This window comes from Pleurodeles waltl, chromosome 7 (genome assembly GCF_031143425.1).
Source record: "Pleurodeles waltl isolate 20211129_DDA chromosome 7, aPleWal1.hap1.20221129, whole genome shotgun sequence".
In the NCBI taxonomy this organism is placed as follows: domain Eukaryota; kingdom Metazoa; phylum Chordata; class Amphibia; order Caudata; family Salamandridae; genus Pleurodeles; species Pleurodeles waltl.
Genome location: NC_090446.1, coordinates 196,669,543 through 196,690,319, shown reverse-complemented (window position 1 = coordinate 196,690,319; position 20,777 = coordinate 196,669,543). Strand labels below are relative to the sequence as shown.

At 46.9% G+C, this 20,777-nt stretch overlaps 1 protein-coding gene across 1 annotated transcript in view; it reads right to left on the bottom strand.

Annotated features, from left to right (window-relative positions):
- JPH2 (junctophilin 2) overlaps positions 1-20,777 on the bottom strand; it is a 322,011-nt gene that overhangs the window by 224,030 nt on the left and 77,204 nt on the right. Inside the window, exon 2 of the mRNA XM_069243569.1 lies at positions 1,200-1,980. Coding sequence (XP_069099670.1) covers positions 1,200-1,980 — 781 coding nt within the window. The remainder of the gene's footprint in view (positions 1-1,199; positions 1,981-20,777) is intronic.

Below are 20,777 nucleotides of genomic sequence, written 5' to 3'. Positions count from 1 at the left end.
TAGGTCACTGTTTTTTTGCACACCATGCCACCTCAGATTAAACCCAGCCATATGCAAATCAGTTGTGGTCCTGCTCTAAAAGGAAAATTTCAGCCCAAAATGCCAAGCCAGGTCTGCTCTGAACCAGAACATAAGCATCATAAGACCATTTTTGCCTTATTTGGGGCTATTCAGTCGGATGTAGCTTGGTTCCAGTGGCACAGTGAACATGGGACAGACATCTGGGCACACCCATCACTCTATGGTGGTCCATACTGAAGTAAACAAAAAAGTGATGGGTGGAATGCTTGAATTAATCTAAGCCACTAGTGATTACTTAGGATCACATCATAGTCTATGATTTGTTGCCTACCATTCCATCTCAGATTAAACCCAGCTATATGCAAATCATCTTGGACATGCTTCAATAGGAACAGTAGAGCCCAAATTTCCAAGCCAGGTCCTCTCAGAACCGGAACACAAGAAACCTAACACTAGCTTCAAACTAGATTGGGATCGTCAGTCAGGCACAAATAAGCTCAGGTCCTTAGGGTGTTGCCGTCAAGCAAACAAAGAACGCATGGGTAGAATGCTTGGTAATTACATGGGGCCGCTTCTTAGTCCATCTTTTTTTGCCCAATATGCTACCACAGATTAGACCTGGCCTTATGCGAAACAGTTTTGGTTCTGCTCCAATAGGAACAGTCCAGCCTGAACTGACAATGAAGGTCCTCTCTGAACTGGAACACCTGTAGCCCAAGATTGATTCACTACTTTCAATAGGCAGCATACCGCTTCAACTGTTGGGTGCCCCACGGAAGACAATGGAGTGACATGGGTCAATGAGGGCCACTATAGACCTTCTGCTCTAACATTACAATATTTTTTTATTTTTTATTTATTTCTGTTTAATCTGGCATTCTCTACTCTCAGTAGTGCAGAATGTTCTTGGAATATTCTAGCATGCTCTAGAGGGCTAAGCCAGTCAATATTGCCCCACTCTCTGGAATGCAGAGGATCTTTAACAACATTTTAGCATACAGTAACAGGCAATAATGCAACCTTATAATCATACACAGAAGCTTGCTTTAAATAATGGACTATTCAAGCTTCTGAAATGTACATTTTTCAAATGCTAACTAAATTACCGGTGTGTTACTGTATGTTTTTACATTGCCAAAATATTCTGAACATGATGTGGACATTTGAACAGCACTCACCGGGAAGCAGCGATCTCGGACTTTTGCCTTGCAATGGCAGCTGCTCTCTGTGCTCCTTCCACACTTCTATCGACCTTCTGCCTGACTTTCGCACTCTTCAGAGGTATCACTCGCTTCTTCATTCCTTTGACGAACACATTGTTCCTGTACTTGCCTTCTTCCTTCCTACCATCTGGTAACGTAGTACAGCCGTATCCATGCCGGAGGTTGTCCAGCCACTCCCCTTCATATTTCAGGCCACTTGTTCTTTCACTAACACCAAAGCCAGATCGCTTATCGTTTTTCCACTCACCCATGTAGACTTCTGTGGTGGTGGCATCAATATCTGACTCAACAGGCATGAAATCTTCTCCCTCTGCACCTTCTCCGAGGCTCACAGTGGATGTAGCATCACTGGCTGCTGAGCTGTAACCACTAACACTCTTAATGAAACTGAGTTTGCTTCTCTGACTGGAAAGGGAAGTCCTTGATTCGGACTTTGTAAGTTTGCCTAGAAAAGATCCTCTTCTGAAGAGACCCCCTTTTTCCAGCTTGATGGTCTCGGGATCAGAGTAGAGGGATAGTGCAAACCCCCCACGGCAAATGGTAGGAGAGATAAGGTTCTCTTGAGACGAAAGAAGAGTGTCCTGCTGGACCAAGTTGCCATTGCTGTGTTCACTTCGTAGTGATGTAAGGGAGGTACGCAAAGGAGAACGTACCACAGCTGCCATGCCGTAGGGCACACTTTGACGAACACCATATCCATGACGCATCCCGTTGGTAAACTGTCCTTGGTAAGTTCCTAAAATCAAAAATGAATATCTCATTATACAGTGACCTTTTCTATAAGAAAACTGAAAACATTGTTTACTCAAGCAAATTTATTTTACATGTGGATAATATGTCTCCCATCAGAACAATATGGCTACTAGTGGAAAAAAAAAATAAACGACGATTAAATAACTGCATAGAAATATCCTCTACTCTTTTTGTTTATGAAAACAGTGCTCTTTACTTTCCTGTGGTCTTGTTCTCCTCCTTATGATCTATTTTCAATAATAAAACACCATCTGAAGCTAAAACATCTTTCAAATGACTAAATAAGCGTAACCATTTAATTTTTCCAAAAAGACTATCTGAAGATGGTTCATTACAGCACTAGGATGTAGATGTATAATTCGTACATGGAATAACAAATCAACGTCTTTATCATTTTTTTGTGGGATACTGCATTCAAAAGTAAGCATCTGATATGCACTTTAAAAAGTATATTTCCACAAGAACCCTACTTGATTGATTACTCGTTTTGCCACAGTCTGCCAAGTGGCTGCACCTTTTTGTACTTATTGAAAAGGCAGGGAACTCTTTGACTCAAGAACTTAGAACTGCTACTAACTTGTTTTACTTTCGTAGACTTCTAAAAACACACCTCTTTCGTAAATTCTAGTGTATTTAAGGTAATTGTGTAGACTTTTGACTCAGTGCCCAGATGCACATTGTATAATTGTTGAACTCTATAAACTAAAAAAATGGAAATACAACTAAAGGTGGAATTAGGTTGGAGACTTAACAGAAAACTATAGGATGAAAGATGAGCAGTCGGACGTTTTGAACTCTCTGATTAGATAACAGACGCTACATTCATTAGACCACTGCGCACATCTAATTCCATGTCAATGGTCGACCACTTGACAATAGACAAATTTACGAACTTTACCTTCTGGGGAGTTTGTTACAATCAATTCACTTTTATCGCATTGCTCAGACAATCTTTATTGAACGTAGAACTGCTTTAATATACAGCTTCTGCTCGGAGGTTTCACTCTTTCTTTATAAGGACACAAGAGCCCCTAATTACGGACAAGTCGGGCCGACACATGTACTTGTAATAAAATTGTATAATACACATTTTCTTATATAATAATAAAGATGCCAAATACCCTCCCAAAAGAGTGAGAAGAAAGTATTTTCTCTAGGATAACAGAACAGTAATCCCAGGGGAGTCTAGGATTAGATCCTAAGGGCATAGTCGACTGAGTACTGAAATGTAGCAGCCAGTCACATTCTGATTACATTTCAGCTAAGTCTTCTTCACGAGCCTTGGCAAGCAAAGGGAGGGGAAATTACAAGATGGTCACGGTATTCCATGTCGGAGTGGGTGACAAAATCAAACAACCCATCCGCCAGTCAAGGCATCATAGTCCATGACACGTTAAGTCAGTATAGAATACCCTTCTACGATCATACAAAAATATTTGGGTTATCTTTCATTAGTCAATATTTCACATTTTCTTTCTGAGTGAGGCATGTTTGCTGATATTTGTCTGTGTCCGGAAAGTGGCAGAATTTCGTCCACATGCAAAATCAAACTTGAATGATTTACGGCATCCGAGTTATGTGACAGAGTGTTGGGAGGGGTGTGATTCCGCTTCCATGAGACCACTAGGATTCCACACTGAAACATGGACAAATTGACACCATAACTCAGGCCAATGAGAATGGGGCTTGGGAATTTCACAGATTAGTCATTGCAATCCAGTTTGAAATCAGCCTTCTACCCTACAGTGCACTGGGAAAATGCAAGATTGTCCAGGCCAGTCTTGTACTGGATTTCACTACCCAACCCCTTCTGAAACAATGGGTAGAGAATCTAGTTTGCTACATACGGTAACAGATTCAGCAAGACGTGGTAAAAACTTACCTCCATGGCCTAGTCAAAAATTGAGTAGTTATCATATAACCAGAAGATGGTAGTTTAAACATATACACTAAACATGATCCTTTTGATTTTCTTTATAATGTCTATAATTCAAGAAGGTCTCAGTAGTAACATAATAAAGTCTGATCCCTCATATCATGAATACGGAGCTTTGCTAGTGGCTGATATAGGAAGCAGACCAAGGGTCTCCAAATTTGTGGTCAACCATAGGACATGGACCTGCCTGCTAAATTTAGCAACCTCATTCCCCACATGGTATTGCAAAACCACCACCAGAGTAAGGGCCAGACAAGCAGCAATGGATGTACATGTCAACTGGGGGTAAAAAAGACAAATAACTTTACAGAATGCAAAGCTGTCTCTAGCATAGACACAGGCTCTTTAAGGACCGGCACTATGTGGTCCAGGCAATGCCACCAGAACTCCTAGTTGCTGAAGAGGATGAACCACAAAGTAAATCTCACTGAAACAAACAGTAAATATTCCTGAGTAGGGAAGAGCGTGTATACCAGAATAAGGGGAGGAGTTTCCATAAAGTGTAAAGAATAATAAGTTCCAAAAGAGCAGATTTGACGTGATAGGGTGATAGCGCCTGTCTCCGACATGACGCTGCACTGCTATTAATCAATGACTATGGTTAGTAGACAGACCAGTGTATTAAGGCACTGCCATTGAAATCAAAATTAAATGAGTATCTGCAGCGTTACAAAATAGCCAGAAGATGATGAATGACCTTTTGTAAAAGAAGAATGCCATGGAGTCTTATGCACCTGTATTTCACAAGAGACACCTTTCTGCACATAAATAATCACTCCCCTCAACACAGACACCCTTGCACTAGTGTCAAGGATGCCTGCATTGGCGAGGCTGCTTAATTTAGCGCCGGCACAGGGGGAAATGCAGGGGCGCACCATATTCTTGTAAATACAAGCCATCCTTGTGTTTCAAAACTAGAGTGATGCTGCTATTTTTGCCACAACAGCGCGCTGCGCCAGTTTCTTATAGATTTAGCCCTTAGTGTGTTTTGTTTGTTGGATTGTTTTTTTTGTTTAGAAAGTATGTTCAGTTTTCGTAGTGGTCCTCTTTTGACGCTGTTCTTCACTCTACTCTGTAACAAATACATTTTTGACTGTGTGTTACTGCACGGATTTCTCAGGAATTGGAAACATATGGCTTTGTCCAGCAGATGGGGTGATGATCATCTCTAAATCTATAATTTTCTGTCCTATGGTACTTCTTCATCACTTCACTGACCATTCATACATTAGTGGTTTTTCACATCTCCGGTCTCGTTTTGCACAGCATAAGTTTTCTTGGCAATAGCACTTGTTCATTTGTGATCTTTTCAGATGACTCTTCTTCCGCTTTTGAAGTCCGGACCAAAGCCAAGGGCTGCCTGTCTCAATGCCTTATGCCGATGGCTCTCCCTCTCCTACTTCATGCTAAATTCTAGAGTAACCAAAATAGTCTCTTCCCTTCCACAGCACTAAAGAAGCTACATATATTAATCTCTTGTACTCCGACCATTACATTTCCCTCAAAGACAGTCAAGCAACTCAGGGTCCACTTTGATAGCTGTGAGGATTAGTGTGTATTATATGGCATGGTTGTGCGACCTTACCATGTAATACACTCACCAAATCATCTTGGGTCAGAAAATCTGGTTTGCAAAACCTTTAGGTCAACCCTGGGTAGCTGTGGCTTCAAGCAGTAAGGCTTAAACAAAGGAACAATAATAAAGCATTTAGAGGCACAAAACAATGAAATAAGAAAATCACACAATGGGAAAGAAATCTGATTCCAATTTATATAACTAGACTATATTTTTCTGAATGTTTAAAATCCAAGATGAACAAAATCCACAGGAGGGTTCTAAAGTTACAGATTTGTAGCACTGCAAACAATCATTGGTAACCATAAATGCTTGGAAACATTTGGAAAGTTAGAAAGAGTTGTGTTCAGCTACTCCACTCCAACTAGGGCAACCTCGTACTGCAGGGAGAAGGGCAGTGGGAACAGTTACCTGGTCACCAAAGCATTTTTCTAGTCTAGTTACATCATGACAGCTATAGACTTTAACAGAGTGGTCCTGGTGCTGGAGATGCCGGAGAGGGAGGATGCTCAAGGAAGCTCTGAGTACTGTGCGGTTGGTGGCGGTGCAGGTAGCGGTTGTTGCGGCGGTGGTTACTGTGGAACAGGTCGCTGGCATCCCTGACCAAAATGGTGGTCACCAGCCCCTCACCAGGAGGTATCGTACCCTGAGGTGACTTGTCCTTTGCCTTGTGGCCCTTCCCCACCTTGGCAGTCGCTGCTGGGACCTTGGCACTGTCCTCTCTGTGTTTGGGCGAGGCCTTGCTGGGTGGTTGGTGCAACTTTCCCCTGCTGGAAGTCGGCCCCTTTTTGACCTTTGCAGGTGGCGGAATAGGGTGTTCCTTCCCATCTGTAGGCGGCACACTGGCAGCTCTCACGGGTGCCCCCTTCGATCCACCCCAACTTGTAAGTATCACAGCAGACGCAGATGTGGTGGCTGAGGTGCTGGGATGGGATCTAGACATCCTGGCCCTAGGGGACAGATGGGGGGGAGGTGTAGGGAAGAGGTTCAAGTTAGCTAGGAAACATTTTTTATACACACTGGGATGGGAAGATGGAGGGGGTGTGGGAGTGGAGGAAGAGGTAGTGGTTGTAGGAGTTGTAAATCTGCTGAGTTTGGGTGTAGGTGCATGGGCTGGAGGCTGTTGTGAGGTGGATTGCTGTTTAGTGGGTGTGTGCCTGCATTTGTGTACTTTGGGAGGAGGGCTCACAGACACACTGGGAGAGGACACAGGGGATGTGTGAATGGTACTGGGGTGGTGATTGCACGTGAGCGGTGTGTAGTGATGGGCGTGCTGGTGATGGAGGCAGTGGCTGATGATGTAGTGCATGCAGTTGTGAGTGGAGAAGAGACTGGAAGGGAGGTGGAGGACGTGGAGGAGGGGGACACAGTGGAGGAAGTGGATGTTGGTATGTGTGCATGGGTATGGTGCCTGTGTGAGTGCCTGTGGGATGCGTGGTGCTTATGTTTTCCTGCGCCACTTTTGTCTGTTGATGTGTGTGAATGCTGGTCTGATGGTGTGCTTGGGATAGGCTGAGGTAGAGGGCATTGGGTCTGGGTAGTGGAAGTTGGAGGGGGGAGGCTGGACACAGGGACAATGGCTGCCATCAGTGCTGAGGCCAGAGCCTGAAACGCTCTCTGTTGGACCACCACGCCAGAATGAATGCCCTCCAGGTATGCATTTGTTTGCTGCAACTGCCTTTCAACACCCTGGATGACATTCAAAATGGCTGAATGCCCAACAGTGAGGGATCTCAGGAGGTCAATAGTCTCCTCACTGAGGGCAGCAGGGCTGACAGGGGCAGGGCCTGAGGTGCCTGGGGCGAAGTAGATGCCCACCCTCCTGGGTGAGCGGGCACGGGAAACACGCTGAGTGGCTGCTGGGAGGGCAGTGCTTGTAGGGGGGGTGGCGGTTGTACCTATTGATGGGGTGGGCACAGATGTGTCTGCCACCGCCAGAGAGCTTCCATCAGAGTAGGAGTCGCTGTCGCTGGTATCCCCTCCTGTCCTCGTCGTGGAGCTCCCCTCGCCCTCCTTCCCACTGGTGCCTTCACCCTCCATGGATTCACCCTCCTGGGCCATGTGGGATGCAGCTCCCTCAGTCGCCGCTGCTTCTGCTCCTCTGCCAGATTATGCTAATGCACACAAGGACATGGTGACAAAACAAGAAGGCGGGGAAGAGACAGAGGACACACATGGTCAATGCCAGCAACACCACTACAGAGCTGCCCTGTGCACTAGACCTTGCCCAACCACTCACTATGGTAGTCACCACCCCATGGGGTACAATGCCTAACGCCACCATATGCACACCTGACACCCACAGGACCCTGCACACTAGTAGCTGTCCAATTGTACCATTGGGGTAGGGGTGCTTCTGAGCCTGCAAACAAGGGACCTATCCTGGCATGGCCTAGGGGCACCCACAGCCCCCACCCCCCCACCCAGATCCCTCCTAAACCATGCAGAGTCAGCTTTATGACACTGTACTCACCCCCTTGTGGTTGCTGTGATGCCCTCAAGCGCCCATCCAACTCCGGATAGGCCACCGCCAGGATGCGGAACATCAGTGGGGTCATGGTGCGACGGGCACCCCTTCCATGTTGGGAGGCCAGCCCCAGCTGGGCCTCCGCCGTCTTCTTGCTCCAGCGGCGCAGGTCCTCCCAACTCTTGCGGCAGTTGATGCTCCGTCAGTGATAGACCCCCAGGGTCTGCACTTCCTTGGCAATGGCACACCAAACACCCTTCTTCTGGTGGGCGCTGACCTAAAGGAAAAGTACAGGAGGAAAGGAAATTACTCACCCAGCCGGACCGTCATACTCATTGCCCACCAGTTTCCACCCATGCCCTGATGCACATACACTGACCATCCTCACATGCAGCCCTCAGCCCCCCCCAACAAGTGGCTTACATCCACACCACTGCAAACAGGCATTGCCCACGCATCATGCGCACAGTGTACTCACCATCCACCAGTTTGTCCAACTCCTCCACAGTGAAGGCAGGGGCCCTTTCCCCAGACACATGAGCCACTGTTGCTTCCAGACACAGGTCACAGCAGCACTTGCAGTGTAGGTCCTCTCCTGTTGATGGTCAGGTATCAAGTGAGTGAACAGATAGAAAATGGCAGTCAAGTCTGTGGCGGTGCGTACCGTCACTGCCGGCGTACATGGCCATTGGCTCCTGAAACCCACAGGGCCCAATGATAACCAATGCTGAGTTGCGCAGGGGTCTTTGACCGCCTACCGTGACGCTGCACAATGCCAGCGCAGTTACCTCATTTCCCCTTGTCCCTCCTCACAAGTCAGGCAGCCGCCATTTCAGGGGTGCACATGGCATGGCACCTAACTGCGTCACAGCACATATTGGCACATATACGGACTAACTATTTCACACACGAATTTACTAACATTACGGCAGACACATTTGTGCTACCTATGTGGTAAATGAACCTTTGCTCACTGTTCTCCTCCATAAGCTACAACCGCTGGGGCAGATGATGAGATGGCGGCATCCTCCGGTGTACAGACCCCTGGTGGACCTGTCGACAATGGAAGACAGACACATCATAATCACCTACAGATTTGATTGTGCCGCATTCCAAGAACTGTGTGCCCAGTTGGAGCCAGACCTGATGTCATCTATTGGCCAGCCCACAGGTATCCCCCCTCTAGTGCAGGTCCTGTCAGTGCTCCATTTCTTGGCAAGTGGCTCCTTTCAAAATACAGTGGCCATGGCATCTGGGATGTCTCAGCCAATGTTTTCTAATGTGTTGACCAGAGTTTTGTCTGCCCTGCTGAAACACATGCGCAGCTATATCGTGTTCCCCAAGGTGGATGATTTGCCCACAGTGAAAGCTGACTTCTATGCCCTGGGACATATCCCCAACATCATTGGTGCCATTGATGGTACCCATGTGGCATTTGTCCCCCCCGCATAAATGAACGAGTGTACAGAAATAGAAAAAGCTACCATTCGATGAATGTGCAAATGGCGTGTTTGTCAGACCAGTACTTCTCCTGTGTGAATGCCAAGTATCCTGGCTCTGTGCATGACACCTATATCTTGCAGAATAGCAGTATCCCTTATGTGATGGGCCAACTCCAGAGGCACCGGGTGTGGCTAATAGGTGAGCCCAAGGTCCCCACACAGTATGAGTAGGTGTCTGGGTATGTGGTAGTCCCTAAGGGTTAGTGTTTGTCTAACAGGTATTCCTCGAATATTTGCAGGTGGCTCTGGTTACCCCAACCTTTCATGGCTACTGACCCCAGTGAGGAATGCCAGGACGAGGGCAGAGGAACGTTACAATGAGGCACATGGGTGAACTAGGCGTATTATTGAGGGGACGTACGGTCTCCTGAAGGCCAGATTCCGGTGCCTCCATCCAACAGGTGGCTCCCTATACTACTCACCAAAGAAGGTGAGACAGATAATTGTGTCATGCTGCATGTTGCACAACCTGGCATTGAGACGCCAGGTGCCTTTCCTGCAGGAGGATGAGCCTGGTGATGGTCTTGTGGCAGTGGTGGAGCCTGTAGACAGTGAGGAAGAGGAGGCAGAGGAAGAAGATATTGACAAAAGAACGAACATCATCATGCAGTACTTCCAGTGACACACGGGTAAGAGACTGTAACTCCTCCTCACATTTCAGAATACTGTAGGACATAGTACATGTCAGCTCTTAACCTCTGTTTATGTCTACTGACTGTTCCTTTTGGATTTACTTTTTTCAGATCTGGGTTCCACATTCTGTCTTCTGCTATATGTACTGCTGGCCAACAACTGTCATACATTGGTATGAGTTAATGAACATTTACATTGCTATTTGTTGCTAATGTTGTCATAATACATTTGTGAAAAATCAGACTGACTCCAGATTGGTTTGTGATTAAAGAGTGTTTATTTAGGGGCTAATGAGTATAGGGGTGTGTGAAAAGGGTTGGGGTGATGGTGGAGGAAGGTCCATAGTAGAGTCCAGTCTATTGGTATCACAGGTGCATTGTCCAATGGGGCATAGGAAGGGGAGTAATGGCAGTTCAAGGCAACAGGGTAGATAGTGGGACAGAAGGGTGACAATCAGGAGAGTCTTATTTCCTGGCGGGGGTCTTGGCAGTATCCTCTGTCTTCTGCTTGGATTGCAGGGACCATTTGCGGAGTGGTTCTCCTTCTGCAGGGGGTGGGGTGCTGGTGGCCTGTTGTTCCTGTGGTAGGCCTCCTGTCCACTGGCGCCGGTGGAGGTGAAGGCTGTTCCTCGGTTTGGCTAGTGTCAGGGGCCCTTTGTTGTACCACTGCCTCCCTCATGGTCTTGCCTATGTCAGCCAGCACCCATGCTATAGTGACCAGGATGGTGTAGATTTTGGTGAGGTCTTCCCTGATCCCCATGTAGTGTCCCTCCTACAGCCGCTGGGTCTCCTGAAACTTGGCCAGTACCGTGCCCATGGCCTCCTGGGAATGGTGGTATGCTCTCATGATGTTGGAGAGTGCCTCGTGGAGAGTCGGTTCCCTTGGCCTCTCCTCCCCCTGTCGCACACCCGTCCTCCCAGCTTCCCTGTTGTCCTGTGCCTCTGTGCCCTGAACCGTGTGCCCACTGCCCCTGACCCCAGGTCCCTTATTGTCCTGGGTTAGTGGGTTTGCCTATGGTCCCTGTAGTGGTGGACACACTGCTGATTGATGTGTCCTGGGGACAGTGGCATGGGCCCGCTGGGTGGGTGCTGTGCTGGTGTTTCCTGAGGGGGGAGGTTCTGTGGTGGTTTGGGTCTGTGGCAGGGTAACCGACTGTCCAGAGGTCCCAGATGGGCCAGGCTGGTCATCCTGATCCAGGCGTGCAGAGCTGCTGTCATCACTGTGGGCCTCTTCTGTGGGGGGATTGGATATGGCTGGCACCTCTTGTCCTTTGACGTTGGGTAGGGGTCCTGTTGGGATGTAAATGCATTGTTATTCTATCTGTGTGTGCCATCTTGTGCAATGGGTGTGTTTCCTTGGCCTTGTGTGATTGGTGATTATGTGGGTTTGGTGAGTTTCTCTACTGGGCATGCTGTGGTGATGGGTGTCCATGCAGGTCTGTGATGGGTGTCCATGAATTGCTGTTGCATGCAGGGCTTGGTATTGGAATAGGTGGGTTGTGATAGTGGGGTATATGTGACGTGTTGGAGTGATGGGTGTGAGGGTAGGGGTAGTAGTTTGTGATGGCATGCAGGTAGGGTGAGGGATAAAGTAGTAAAGATTTGACTTACCAGAGTCCAGTCCTCCTGCTACTCCTGCGAGGCCCTCAGGATGCATTATTGCCAAGACTTGCTCCTCCCATGTTGTTAGTTGTCGAGGAGGAGGTGGGGGTCCACCACCAGTCCTCTGTACTGCTATCTTGTGTCTTGAAACCACAGAACGCACCTTCCCCCGTATGTCGTTCCACCTCTTCCTGATGTCATCTCTGGTTCTGGGATGCTGTCCCACGGTGTTGACCCTGTTGACGATTCTCTGCCATAGCTCATCTTCCTTGCAATGGACGTCTGCTGCACCTGTGATCCGAATAGCTGTGGCTCTACCCAGATGATTTCCTCCACCATGACCCTGAGCTCCTCCTCAGAAAACCTGGGGTGTCTTTGATGTACCATGATGTGGTGTGAGTGATATGTGAGGTGATGTGTGGGGTGATATGTTGGGGTGTGTGCTGTGAGGTGCGTGGATGGTGTATGTGTGATGGTGTTCTGTGCCTCTGGATATTGGTGTGGTCTTTGCTTTTCTCTCTCTCTGCTTGTTCAAATTTTGTCGCTGTAAGGGGTTGTGGGTAATGTGAGTTTGTGTTTTATATTGGTGTGATTGTGTGCGTGTGGTGTGTGTATGTGTGTCAGGTGTGTGTAGTTTGAAGTGTCCAATGTGGTGTAGTTTTGTAAGTGTGTGTATTTTGAGCGTGGAGGTGTGTACCGCCAATGGTTTACCGCAATTGAAAGACTGCCGCGTTGATTGATGGGTCATGATACTGTGGGCGTATTCCTGTTGGCGTGACAGTGTGGGTTTTGCTATCGCCAGTTTATCACTGACCTTTGGTCTGGTGGACTTGTGTGGGTGTCTGTATAGTGGCGGTGTTCTCAGTGTGGGTCATAATACCCGTAGCGAAATACGGCCGCGGTCACGGTATGTTGGCGGCCATCAGCAGAGCGGTAAGTGGGATTTTCCGCCAGGGTTGTAATGAGGGCCTATGTCTCAGGAGGATAGAGAGCTGTCTGGTGGCCAACAGCTCTGTGAGGCCACTGTGCAAACTGGATAACAGAGTGACAACTTTCAAAAATGTACCTTTTTTAAAAGTGACAGTACATTCGAGGTCATAACTGATTTATATAAGGCTGGGTCCAAACTTGGGTGGTGTGGTGGGCAAAAAAGCAATGGATTAAACCCAGATCTTTGTGACTGGGGGTGAATGTTTGCATTGTTCAGCATTCTCTCCATCATCTGTTCTTTTTCCTTTTGTCGCCCGAATTGGGAAGGGTATGCCCAGATATCGGTTCCATGCTCACTGCGCCAGTGGTTTGAAGCTAGCGTGGCTGATGAAGGGTGATACCCTGAAACTTGTCCCAGGATGCTTGCTTTCAGTCCAGGGTGGATTTAGCTTGGCAGCTCGGGCTGGACTATTCCCATGGGGAACAGGATCAAGACTGATTTGCATTTGGGTGGGTTCAAACTGGGGTGGCATGGTGGGCCAACAAACAATGGATTAAACCCAGATCTTTGTGACTTGGGTGAATGTTTACATTGTTCAACATTCTGTCCATCATTTGTTCTTTTTGCTTTTGTTGCACTAAGCGGGAAGGGAATACCCAGATTTGGGTCCCGTGCTCACTGCACCACTGGATTTAAGCTAGCCTGGCTAAAGAAGGGTGATACCCTGAAAGCGGTCCCAGGATGCTTGTTTCCAGTAAAGGAAGGACCTGGCTTGGCAGTTCGGCTGGACTGTTCCCAGGGGAAACAGGGTCAAGACTGATTTGCATATGGCTGGGTCCACACTGGGGATGGCATGGTGAACAAAAAAACAATGGATTAAACCAAGATCTTTGTGACTGGGGGTGATTGTCTGCATTGTTCAGCATTCTGTCCATCATCTGTTCTTTTTGCTTTTCTCACCCTAAGTGAAAAGGGTATGCCCAGATGTGGGACCTGTGCTCACTGTGCCACTGGATTCAAGTTAGCCTGGCTTTTGAAGGGTGATATCCTCAAACCGGTCCCAGGATGCTTGTTTCTGGTCCAGGGAGGAGCTAGCTTGGCAGTTCGGGCTGGACTGTTCCCATGGGGAACAGGGCCAAGACTGATTTGCATATGTCTGGGTCCAAACTGGGATTGCATTCTGTCCTGCATATGTCCTTTTTACAATAAATTCGACTTGGGCATCAAGTTCAGTTTAATGGCGCAATTAATTTGATACCTTGAAGTATCCATTTTAGTAGTTCCATTCAGAAGTTAACCAGGCTGAGGGGGGTCTCTGTGTGGTAGTTAATGGGGATACTAAGGGGCAAGTTTATACTTTTTGATGCAAAACTGCGCTATCACAGTTTTGCATCAAAAAATTTAGCACTGGCTTGCGCCTTCCTGAGTGCCAGCTGGGCACCATATTTATGGAATGGTGCAAGACAGTGCAAAGGGTGGGCTAGCGTAAAAATTTTTTTTTATGTTAGCTGGGTGGGGGTGGAGGTGTGGGAGAAGGGGGATTTGCACCCAAAAATGATGTTAGGCTGGTTAGAGACAAAAAAAATGCCTCTAACCAGTCTAGCATCATTTTCTGGTGCAAAACTATCCATACCACATGATTCCTGTCTTAGAAAACACTTACTCACATTTAAGCACTTTAGGGCCGATATTAGGGCCCCACTAAGGCCACCATATGTGCGCAGTATTTAACATGCTTTTCAGAGCAGGCAGTGGTCCCACAGGCCATTGCCTGCTCTGAAAAAATGAAAAGAAAACTTTTCATTTTTGTTTTCGAAATGCATTCCGTTTTCCTTTAAGGAAAACGGCCTGCATTTCAAAATAAAATACTGCCTTATTTAAAAGCAGTCACAGAGATGGTGGTCTGCTGACCCCAGCAGGCCATCATCCCCATGAGTGCCGCCATTCCCAATGGGGTCACAAATTGCGACCTACCTCATGAATATTCATGAGGTAGGTCATTTGCGACACCATTGCGAATTGCTGACAGTGTCATTGACACTGTTGTACATCCGGTTTTGCGACTACATGTGGCCCCAAATGTTTGAGATTCTTCCCCTCTGTCTTACATGCCCTGGGCATCATACACTAGGGACATAAGTCAGTTTGTGCCAATTGGGGATAGCCACATCCTGTGGTAGGAATTTTAAACTTTTGTAATGGGTTAGAACAATGGCACTGAGGTCTGGTTAGCAGGCCTCATTGCACTCTCAGAGTCGAAAAACCAGCAGCTGGTAGTCCAAATGGGGGCAAAAGTGGAGGAGAAACCTGCAAAAAGCCTATTTCCATGCAATAGCTGAATGAGATGGGCCAATTTTATCACCTCAACAGTAACCATTATCCACTTCACCAACATTGGCAGGATCTGACAATATCTGACAATATGCCCGTGTCCTCTCAGCTGTGACTTTGAATAAAAGCCTAGTCTTACACAATATTGATTATTTTAACAACATCCTCTTTTCTCTCCTACAAACATCTTGAAATATTGAAAGACATGTTTTGAATAGCCAAAAAGTGGTCTTTAAAGGAATTATGCTTCTGGAGAAACAAGAGGCTCCAATGCAGTGTGCAACTTAAAACGAAAGGTAAGAAGTGATGAGCTGGTGTCTTAAGGATATTTAGTAAGAAGGTGTGTTTCAGCTCACTGTGCAGTGCTTAATTTGTGCTTATTGTTTCCGGTGCTGAGCACCGGCACTTATTTTTGAGGGCTGGCGCTTATTCTTCTGTCCCCAAGCATTTACTGCGAGCAAAAGACACTTATGGGAAACACGGAGGAAGAGTAAAATGAAAAAGTGTCACAAAGGAAGAAAGCAGAAAGCTGCAAGAGTGAGCTGAAGGGGCAGGGAGTGCCTTTAAATGGATTGAAGAGGACCGGGATGGCTTCAGGATTACTCTGCCTTAGTATTCTGTGCTCGCACATTTAAATGCAGCAGCCGTGTGTTTATGAGGAGGGCCTTGGGCACCGGCATGTATTTATTTACAAATTAAGCACTGTCACTGTGTATAGAAAGTGGTAAAATATTCTAAATTGTAGCAGTAAGAAAAAAAGTTCTACCACCTAGTCTTGTGTGATGATGAGTGAACTTTTCAAGAAATTATCATTGTAAAAGCAGAGCATATGAGAATCCTATATATAATGAAGCAGGATTGAATGAAGAGGGTGTCCGTTTCTTGGTGAGCAGAGGCATATGTGTAGACTTTCTGGGTTCAGTATGAGTGCACAGGTGCATGTGTGTGTTAATTCTATGCACAAAAGATTTTGTTAACTGGAATGATGGGTTGAACTCTGAGCTTGTCCTGAGAAATGAAGAATTGCCAGGTGGAATCTATTATTTAAGGTAAAATTCAGCAACATTTCTGAGGGAAAAAAAGATGCTCACAAATGAGGAGTAACATGAGAGACATTGTGCAGAAACAACAACTCTTGGGTGTTTTTCTGAATTCCTTAAAGGCATATTGGTATTTCTAAGAATTGAAAGTATTGATACCCACAGTATCAGTAACAGAGAGTACCCTGAAATAATGTAAAGAGGGTTATAGTAGGACATAAACGAATAAGCATCTAAAAATTTTGACAAATTCCATAAATGCCCCCAAACATTAGGCAGCACTAACTGCACTGCTGGATTGCAACTGCTATTTATTTATAATCGCAGAACATTGTAGCAGTTCCTAACATTCTAAAACCGAGCTTCACCGGCTTCATTTTTCATCACAAAGCCAACCGGAAGTTGTAGGCTATGGAGTGAGAAGTCCCCAAAAAGTCCTGGATGGGGATTAGGGAGGTGGTGGAAGGAAACGGTACTCACACGTTTTAACGGCTCTTAGATCATTTGCAAGTAGAAGAAAGAGAGGGGACCACCATCAATGAGTAATTAGGTTGAGCCTTGGATCTCCGTTGTAAGCCGCAGCACTGTATGGTATATGCTGGACATGTTATTTCATGGAAGCCCTAGGCTAGGAACCAGGTGCAAGGGCCCCAGATTTTCTCAAATGGGGGGACAGCATGATCAGCAAAGGCTGTCAATGTCTCCATGCTTAGAAGGTCCCAGAGTTTATACAGCCAGTCCATGTGCATTGGTATGGTCACTGTGCCCCATCTCGATAAAAGGACTTGTTTAGCTGAGCAGAACGCTTAAGTGATTGCCCTCCCTTTCAAAGTCCGCAGGGGAAAGGTCAAAGCTTTGGGAAAACAAAGGAGGTTATAACTAGGGAACTTTGGCAATTAAATATATTCCAACATTTTGTGGCTGTCTCCTAAGCTGATTCATTTAACACCTTTTTTGACCCCTGAGACCCTCTTGATTTGCAAAAGTTGAAACTTCCTACTACAGGATGGGGCCGGGAATCATAAAAGGCTTTGATCACAAGGCATAAGGCTTTGAATGTAATTCTTTCAACTACAAAAAGCTAGTGAGGATTTGACAGCACAAATCCCAGTGAGTCAAACGTTCTTAACTTCAAGCCCATTCTGGCTGGAGCAATCTGCAAAAGTTGAAGTTTCTGTACCATTTTAGGGGCAAGCATAAGCTACAAAACATTACTATAGTCTATGTTGACCGCAAAAGTATTGAAGATCAGAATTGTTTGCTTTATAGTGAACACACCTATTATCATCTCTAAAACTGGAATCTGGGGGGTCATGAGAGTCAGTTTTTAAAAATATATTCCTAACCTGAGCAAGTTGGAAAAAAACATTGGCAAATTCAATGGATCTGGATTCAATGTGCTAATGCATGCAGTGCTATCACATTAGTGTAGCAGGCTGGCCTGGCTTATAGTGGGTACCTTGTAGTACTTACATCTTGTGCCAGGTCCAGTTATCCCTTATTAGTAGATTAGAGGTGTTCTAGCAGCTTAGGCTGATAGAGGTAGCTATAGCAGAGCAGCTTAGGCTGAACTAGGAGACATGCAAAGCTCCTACTATACCACTTATATCACTTAGCACTATATCATAAGAAAACACAATACTCAGAGTTACTAAAAATAAAGGTACTTTATTTTAGTGACAATATGCCAAAAGTATCTCACAGGATATACTCCCTTAGGAGGTAAGTAATATACACAAAATATACACACACAAACCAAATCAGGTAAGTAAACAGTTAGAAAAGTAGTGCAAACACTGTAGAACACAATAGAATGCAATAGGGAAAAATAACACAAACCATATACTCCAAAAGTGGAATGCGAACCACGAATGCACCCTAGGCCTAGTGTAGAGTGTAGAGGGTCGCTGGGAGTGTAAGAAAACACTAAGGGTGTCCAAGATACCCCACCCCAAGACCCTGAAAAGTAGGAGTAAAGTTACCCTACTACCCCAGAAAGACAGAAAAGTCGAGATAGGGTATTCTGCAAGGACAACAACTGACTGCAAAGCACTGAAGACGGATTCCTGGACCTGAGGACCTGCAAAGGAAGGTGACCAAGTCCAAGAGTCACGCGAGTGTCCGGGGGGGCAGGAGCCCACTAAACCCCGGATGAAGGTGCAAAAGGGCTGCCTCCGGGTTGAAGAAGCCAAAGATTCTGCAACAATGGAAGGTGCCAGGAACTTGTCCTTTGGTCAGAAGATGTCCCACGGCGTGCTGGAGGATGAGGAGTTGTTTTGACGTAGAAAGACTGCAAACAAGCCTTGCTAGCTGCAAGAGTCGCAATTGAGGATTTTGGGTGCTGCCAGGGCCCAGGAAGGACCAGGAGGTCGCCACTTCAAGGAGAAGACAGAGGGGGCGCTCAGCAACACAGAGAGCCCATGCAGAAGCAGGCAGCACCCGCAGAAGTACCTGAACAGGTATTCAGAAGATCTGAGCATGACGGTCGACTCAGCACAACAAAAGAGGGTCCCACGAAGTCGGAGTCCAACTCAGCGAGTTGGGCAATGCAGGACGGAGTTTTGGGGACCTGGGCTAGGCTGTGCACAAAGGAAGTCTTGCAAAAGTTCACAGAAGTCTGAGAAGCTGCAGTTCACGCAGTACACAGGATTACTGTCTGGCGTGGGCAGGCAAGGACTTACCTCCACCAAATTTGGACAGAAGGGTCACTGGACTGTCGGGGACACTTGGGTCCAGCTCCTGTGTTCCAGGGACCACACTCGTCAAGAGGAGAGGGGACCCAGAGGACCGGTGATGCAGAAGTTTGGTGCCTGCGTTGGCAGGGGGAAGATTCCGTCGACCCACTGGAGATTTCTTCTTGGCTTCCAGTGCAGGGTGAAGGCAGACAGCCCTCAGAGCATGCACCACCAGGAAACAGTTGAGAAAGCCGGCAGGATGAGGCGCTACAATGTTGCTGGTAGTCTTCTTACTACTTTGTTGCAGTTTTGCAGGCGTCCTGGAGCAGTCAGCAGTCAATCCTTGGCATAAGTCGAAGAGGGAAGTAAAGAGGAACTCTGGTGAGCTCTTGCATTCGTTATCTGGTGAGATAGCCACAGGAGAGACCCTAAATAGCCCTCAGAGGAGGAGTGGCTACAGAGAAAGGTAAGCACCTATCAGGAGGGCTCTCTGACGTCACCTGCTGGCACTGGCCACTCAGAGTTGTCTATTGTGCCCTCACACCTCTGCATCCAAGATGGCAGAGGTTTGGGACACACTGGAGGAGCTCTGGGCTCCCCCCCCGGGAAGTGCTGGTCAGGGGAGTAGTCACTCCCCTTTCCTTTGTCCAGTTTCGCGCCAGAGCAGGGCTGGGGGGATCCCTGAATCGGTGTAGACTGTCTTATGCAAGGAGGGCACCATCTGTGCCCTTCAAGGCATTTCCAGAGGCCAGGAGAGGCTACTCCTCCCAGGCCCTTCACACCTATTTCCAAAGGGAGAGGGTGCAACACCCTCTCTCAGAGGAAATCCTTTGTTCTGCCTTCCTGGAACTGGGCTTCCCAGGCCCCAGGGGGGCAGAAACCTGTCTGAGGGTTGGCAGCAGCTGTAGCTGCAGAGAAAACCCCGGAAAGTTAGTTTGGCAGTACCCGGGCTCTATGCTGGAGACCCGGGGATGCATGGAATTGTCCCCCCAATACCAGAATGGTAATGGGGGGACAATTCCATGATCATAGACATGTTACATGCCCATGTTTGGAGTTACCATTGTGACACTACATATAGGTATTGACCTATATGTAGTGCACGCGTGTAATGGTGTCCCGTACTCACAAAGTCCGGGGAATTTGCCCTAAACAATGTAGGGGCACCTTGGCTAGTGCCAGGGTGCCCACACACTAAGTAACTTTGCACCTAACCTTCACTAAGTGAGGGTTAGACATATAGGTGACTTATAAGTTACTTAAGTGCAGTGTAAAATGGCTGTGAAATAACATGGACGTTATTTCACTCAGGCTGCAGTGGCAGTCCTGTGTAAGAATTGTCTGAGCTCCCTAAGGGGGGCCAAAAAATTGATGCAGCCCATAGTGATCCCCTGGCACCCCAATGCCCTGGGTACCTAGGTACCATATACTAGGGAATTATAAGGGCGTTCCTGTGTGCCAATCAGAATTGGTAAAATTAGTCACTAGCCTGCAGTGACAATTTTAAAAGCAGAGAGAGCATAAACACTGAGGTTCTGGTTAGCAGAGCCTCAGTGATACAGTTAGGCACCACACAGGGAACACATACAGGGCACACTTTATGAGCACTGGGGTCCTGGCTAGCAGGATCCCAGTGACACAGGCAAAAACAAACATATATACAGTAAAAATGGGGGTAACATGCCAGGCAAGTTGGTACTTTCCTACAATTAGGATGAGATGATTAAAGAGGGAGCCAGGAGGAGTGGACACAGAGGTCCATAGATGTAGTGGAGATGAAAGAAACTCCTAAATATCGAATGACAGACGAGAGATTAAGACAACAGTGGGCAAACAAAGACATGATTGAGAAAGTTGCTAGCCAATGGCCAAAAGTCACGAGATTCTGAAAGGCAGTTGCTGAAAGGGCCAGAGCAAATGCCCATTGTATGCATAAAGTTAGCAATAGGGCGGTTTGACAGATTTGTTGTCAAAACCTAGATCTGACGAGAGCATGTTGTGCATTGCTGTCATACCCTAGCTCTGACGAGAGCATGTTGTGCATTGCTGTCAAAACCTAGATCTGAAGGGGGCATGTTGTTCATTGCT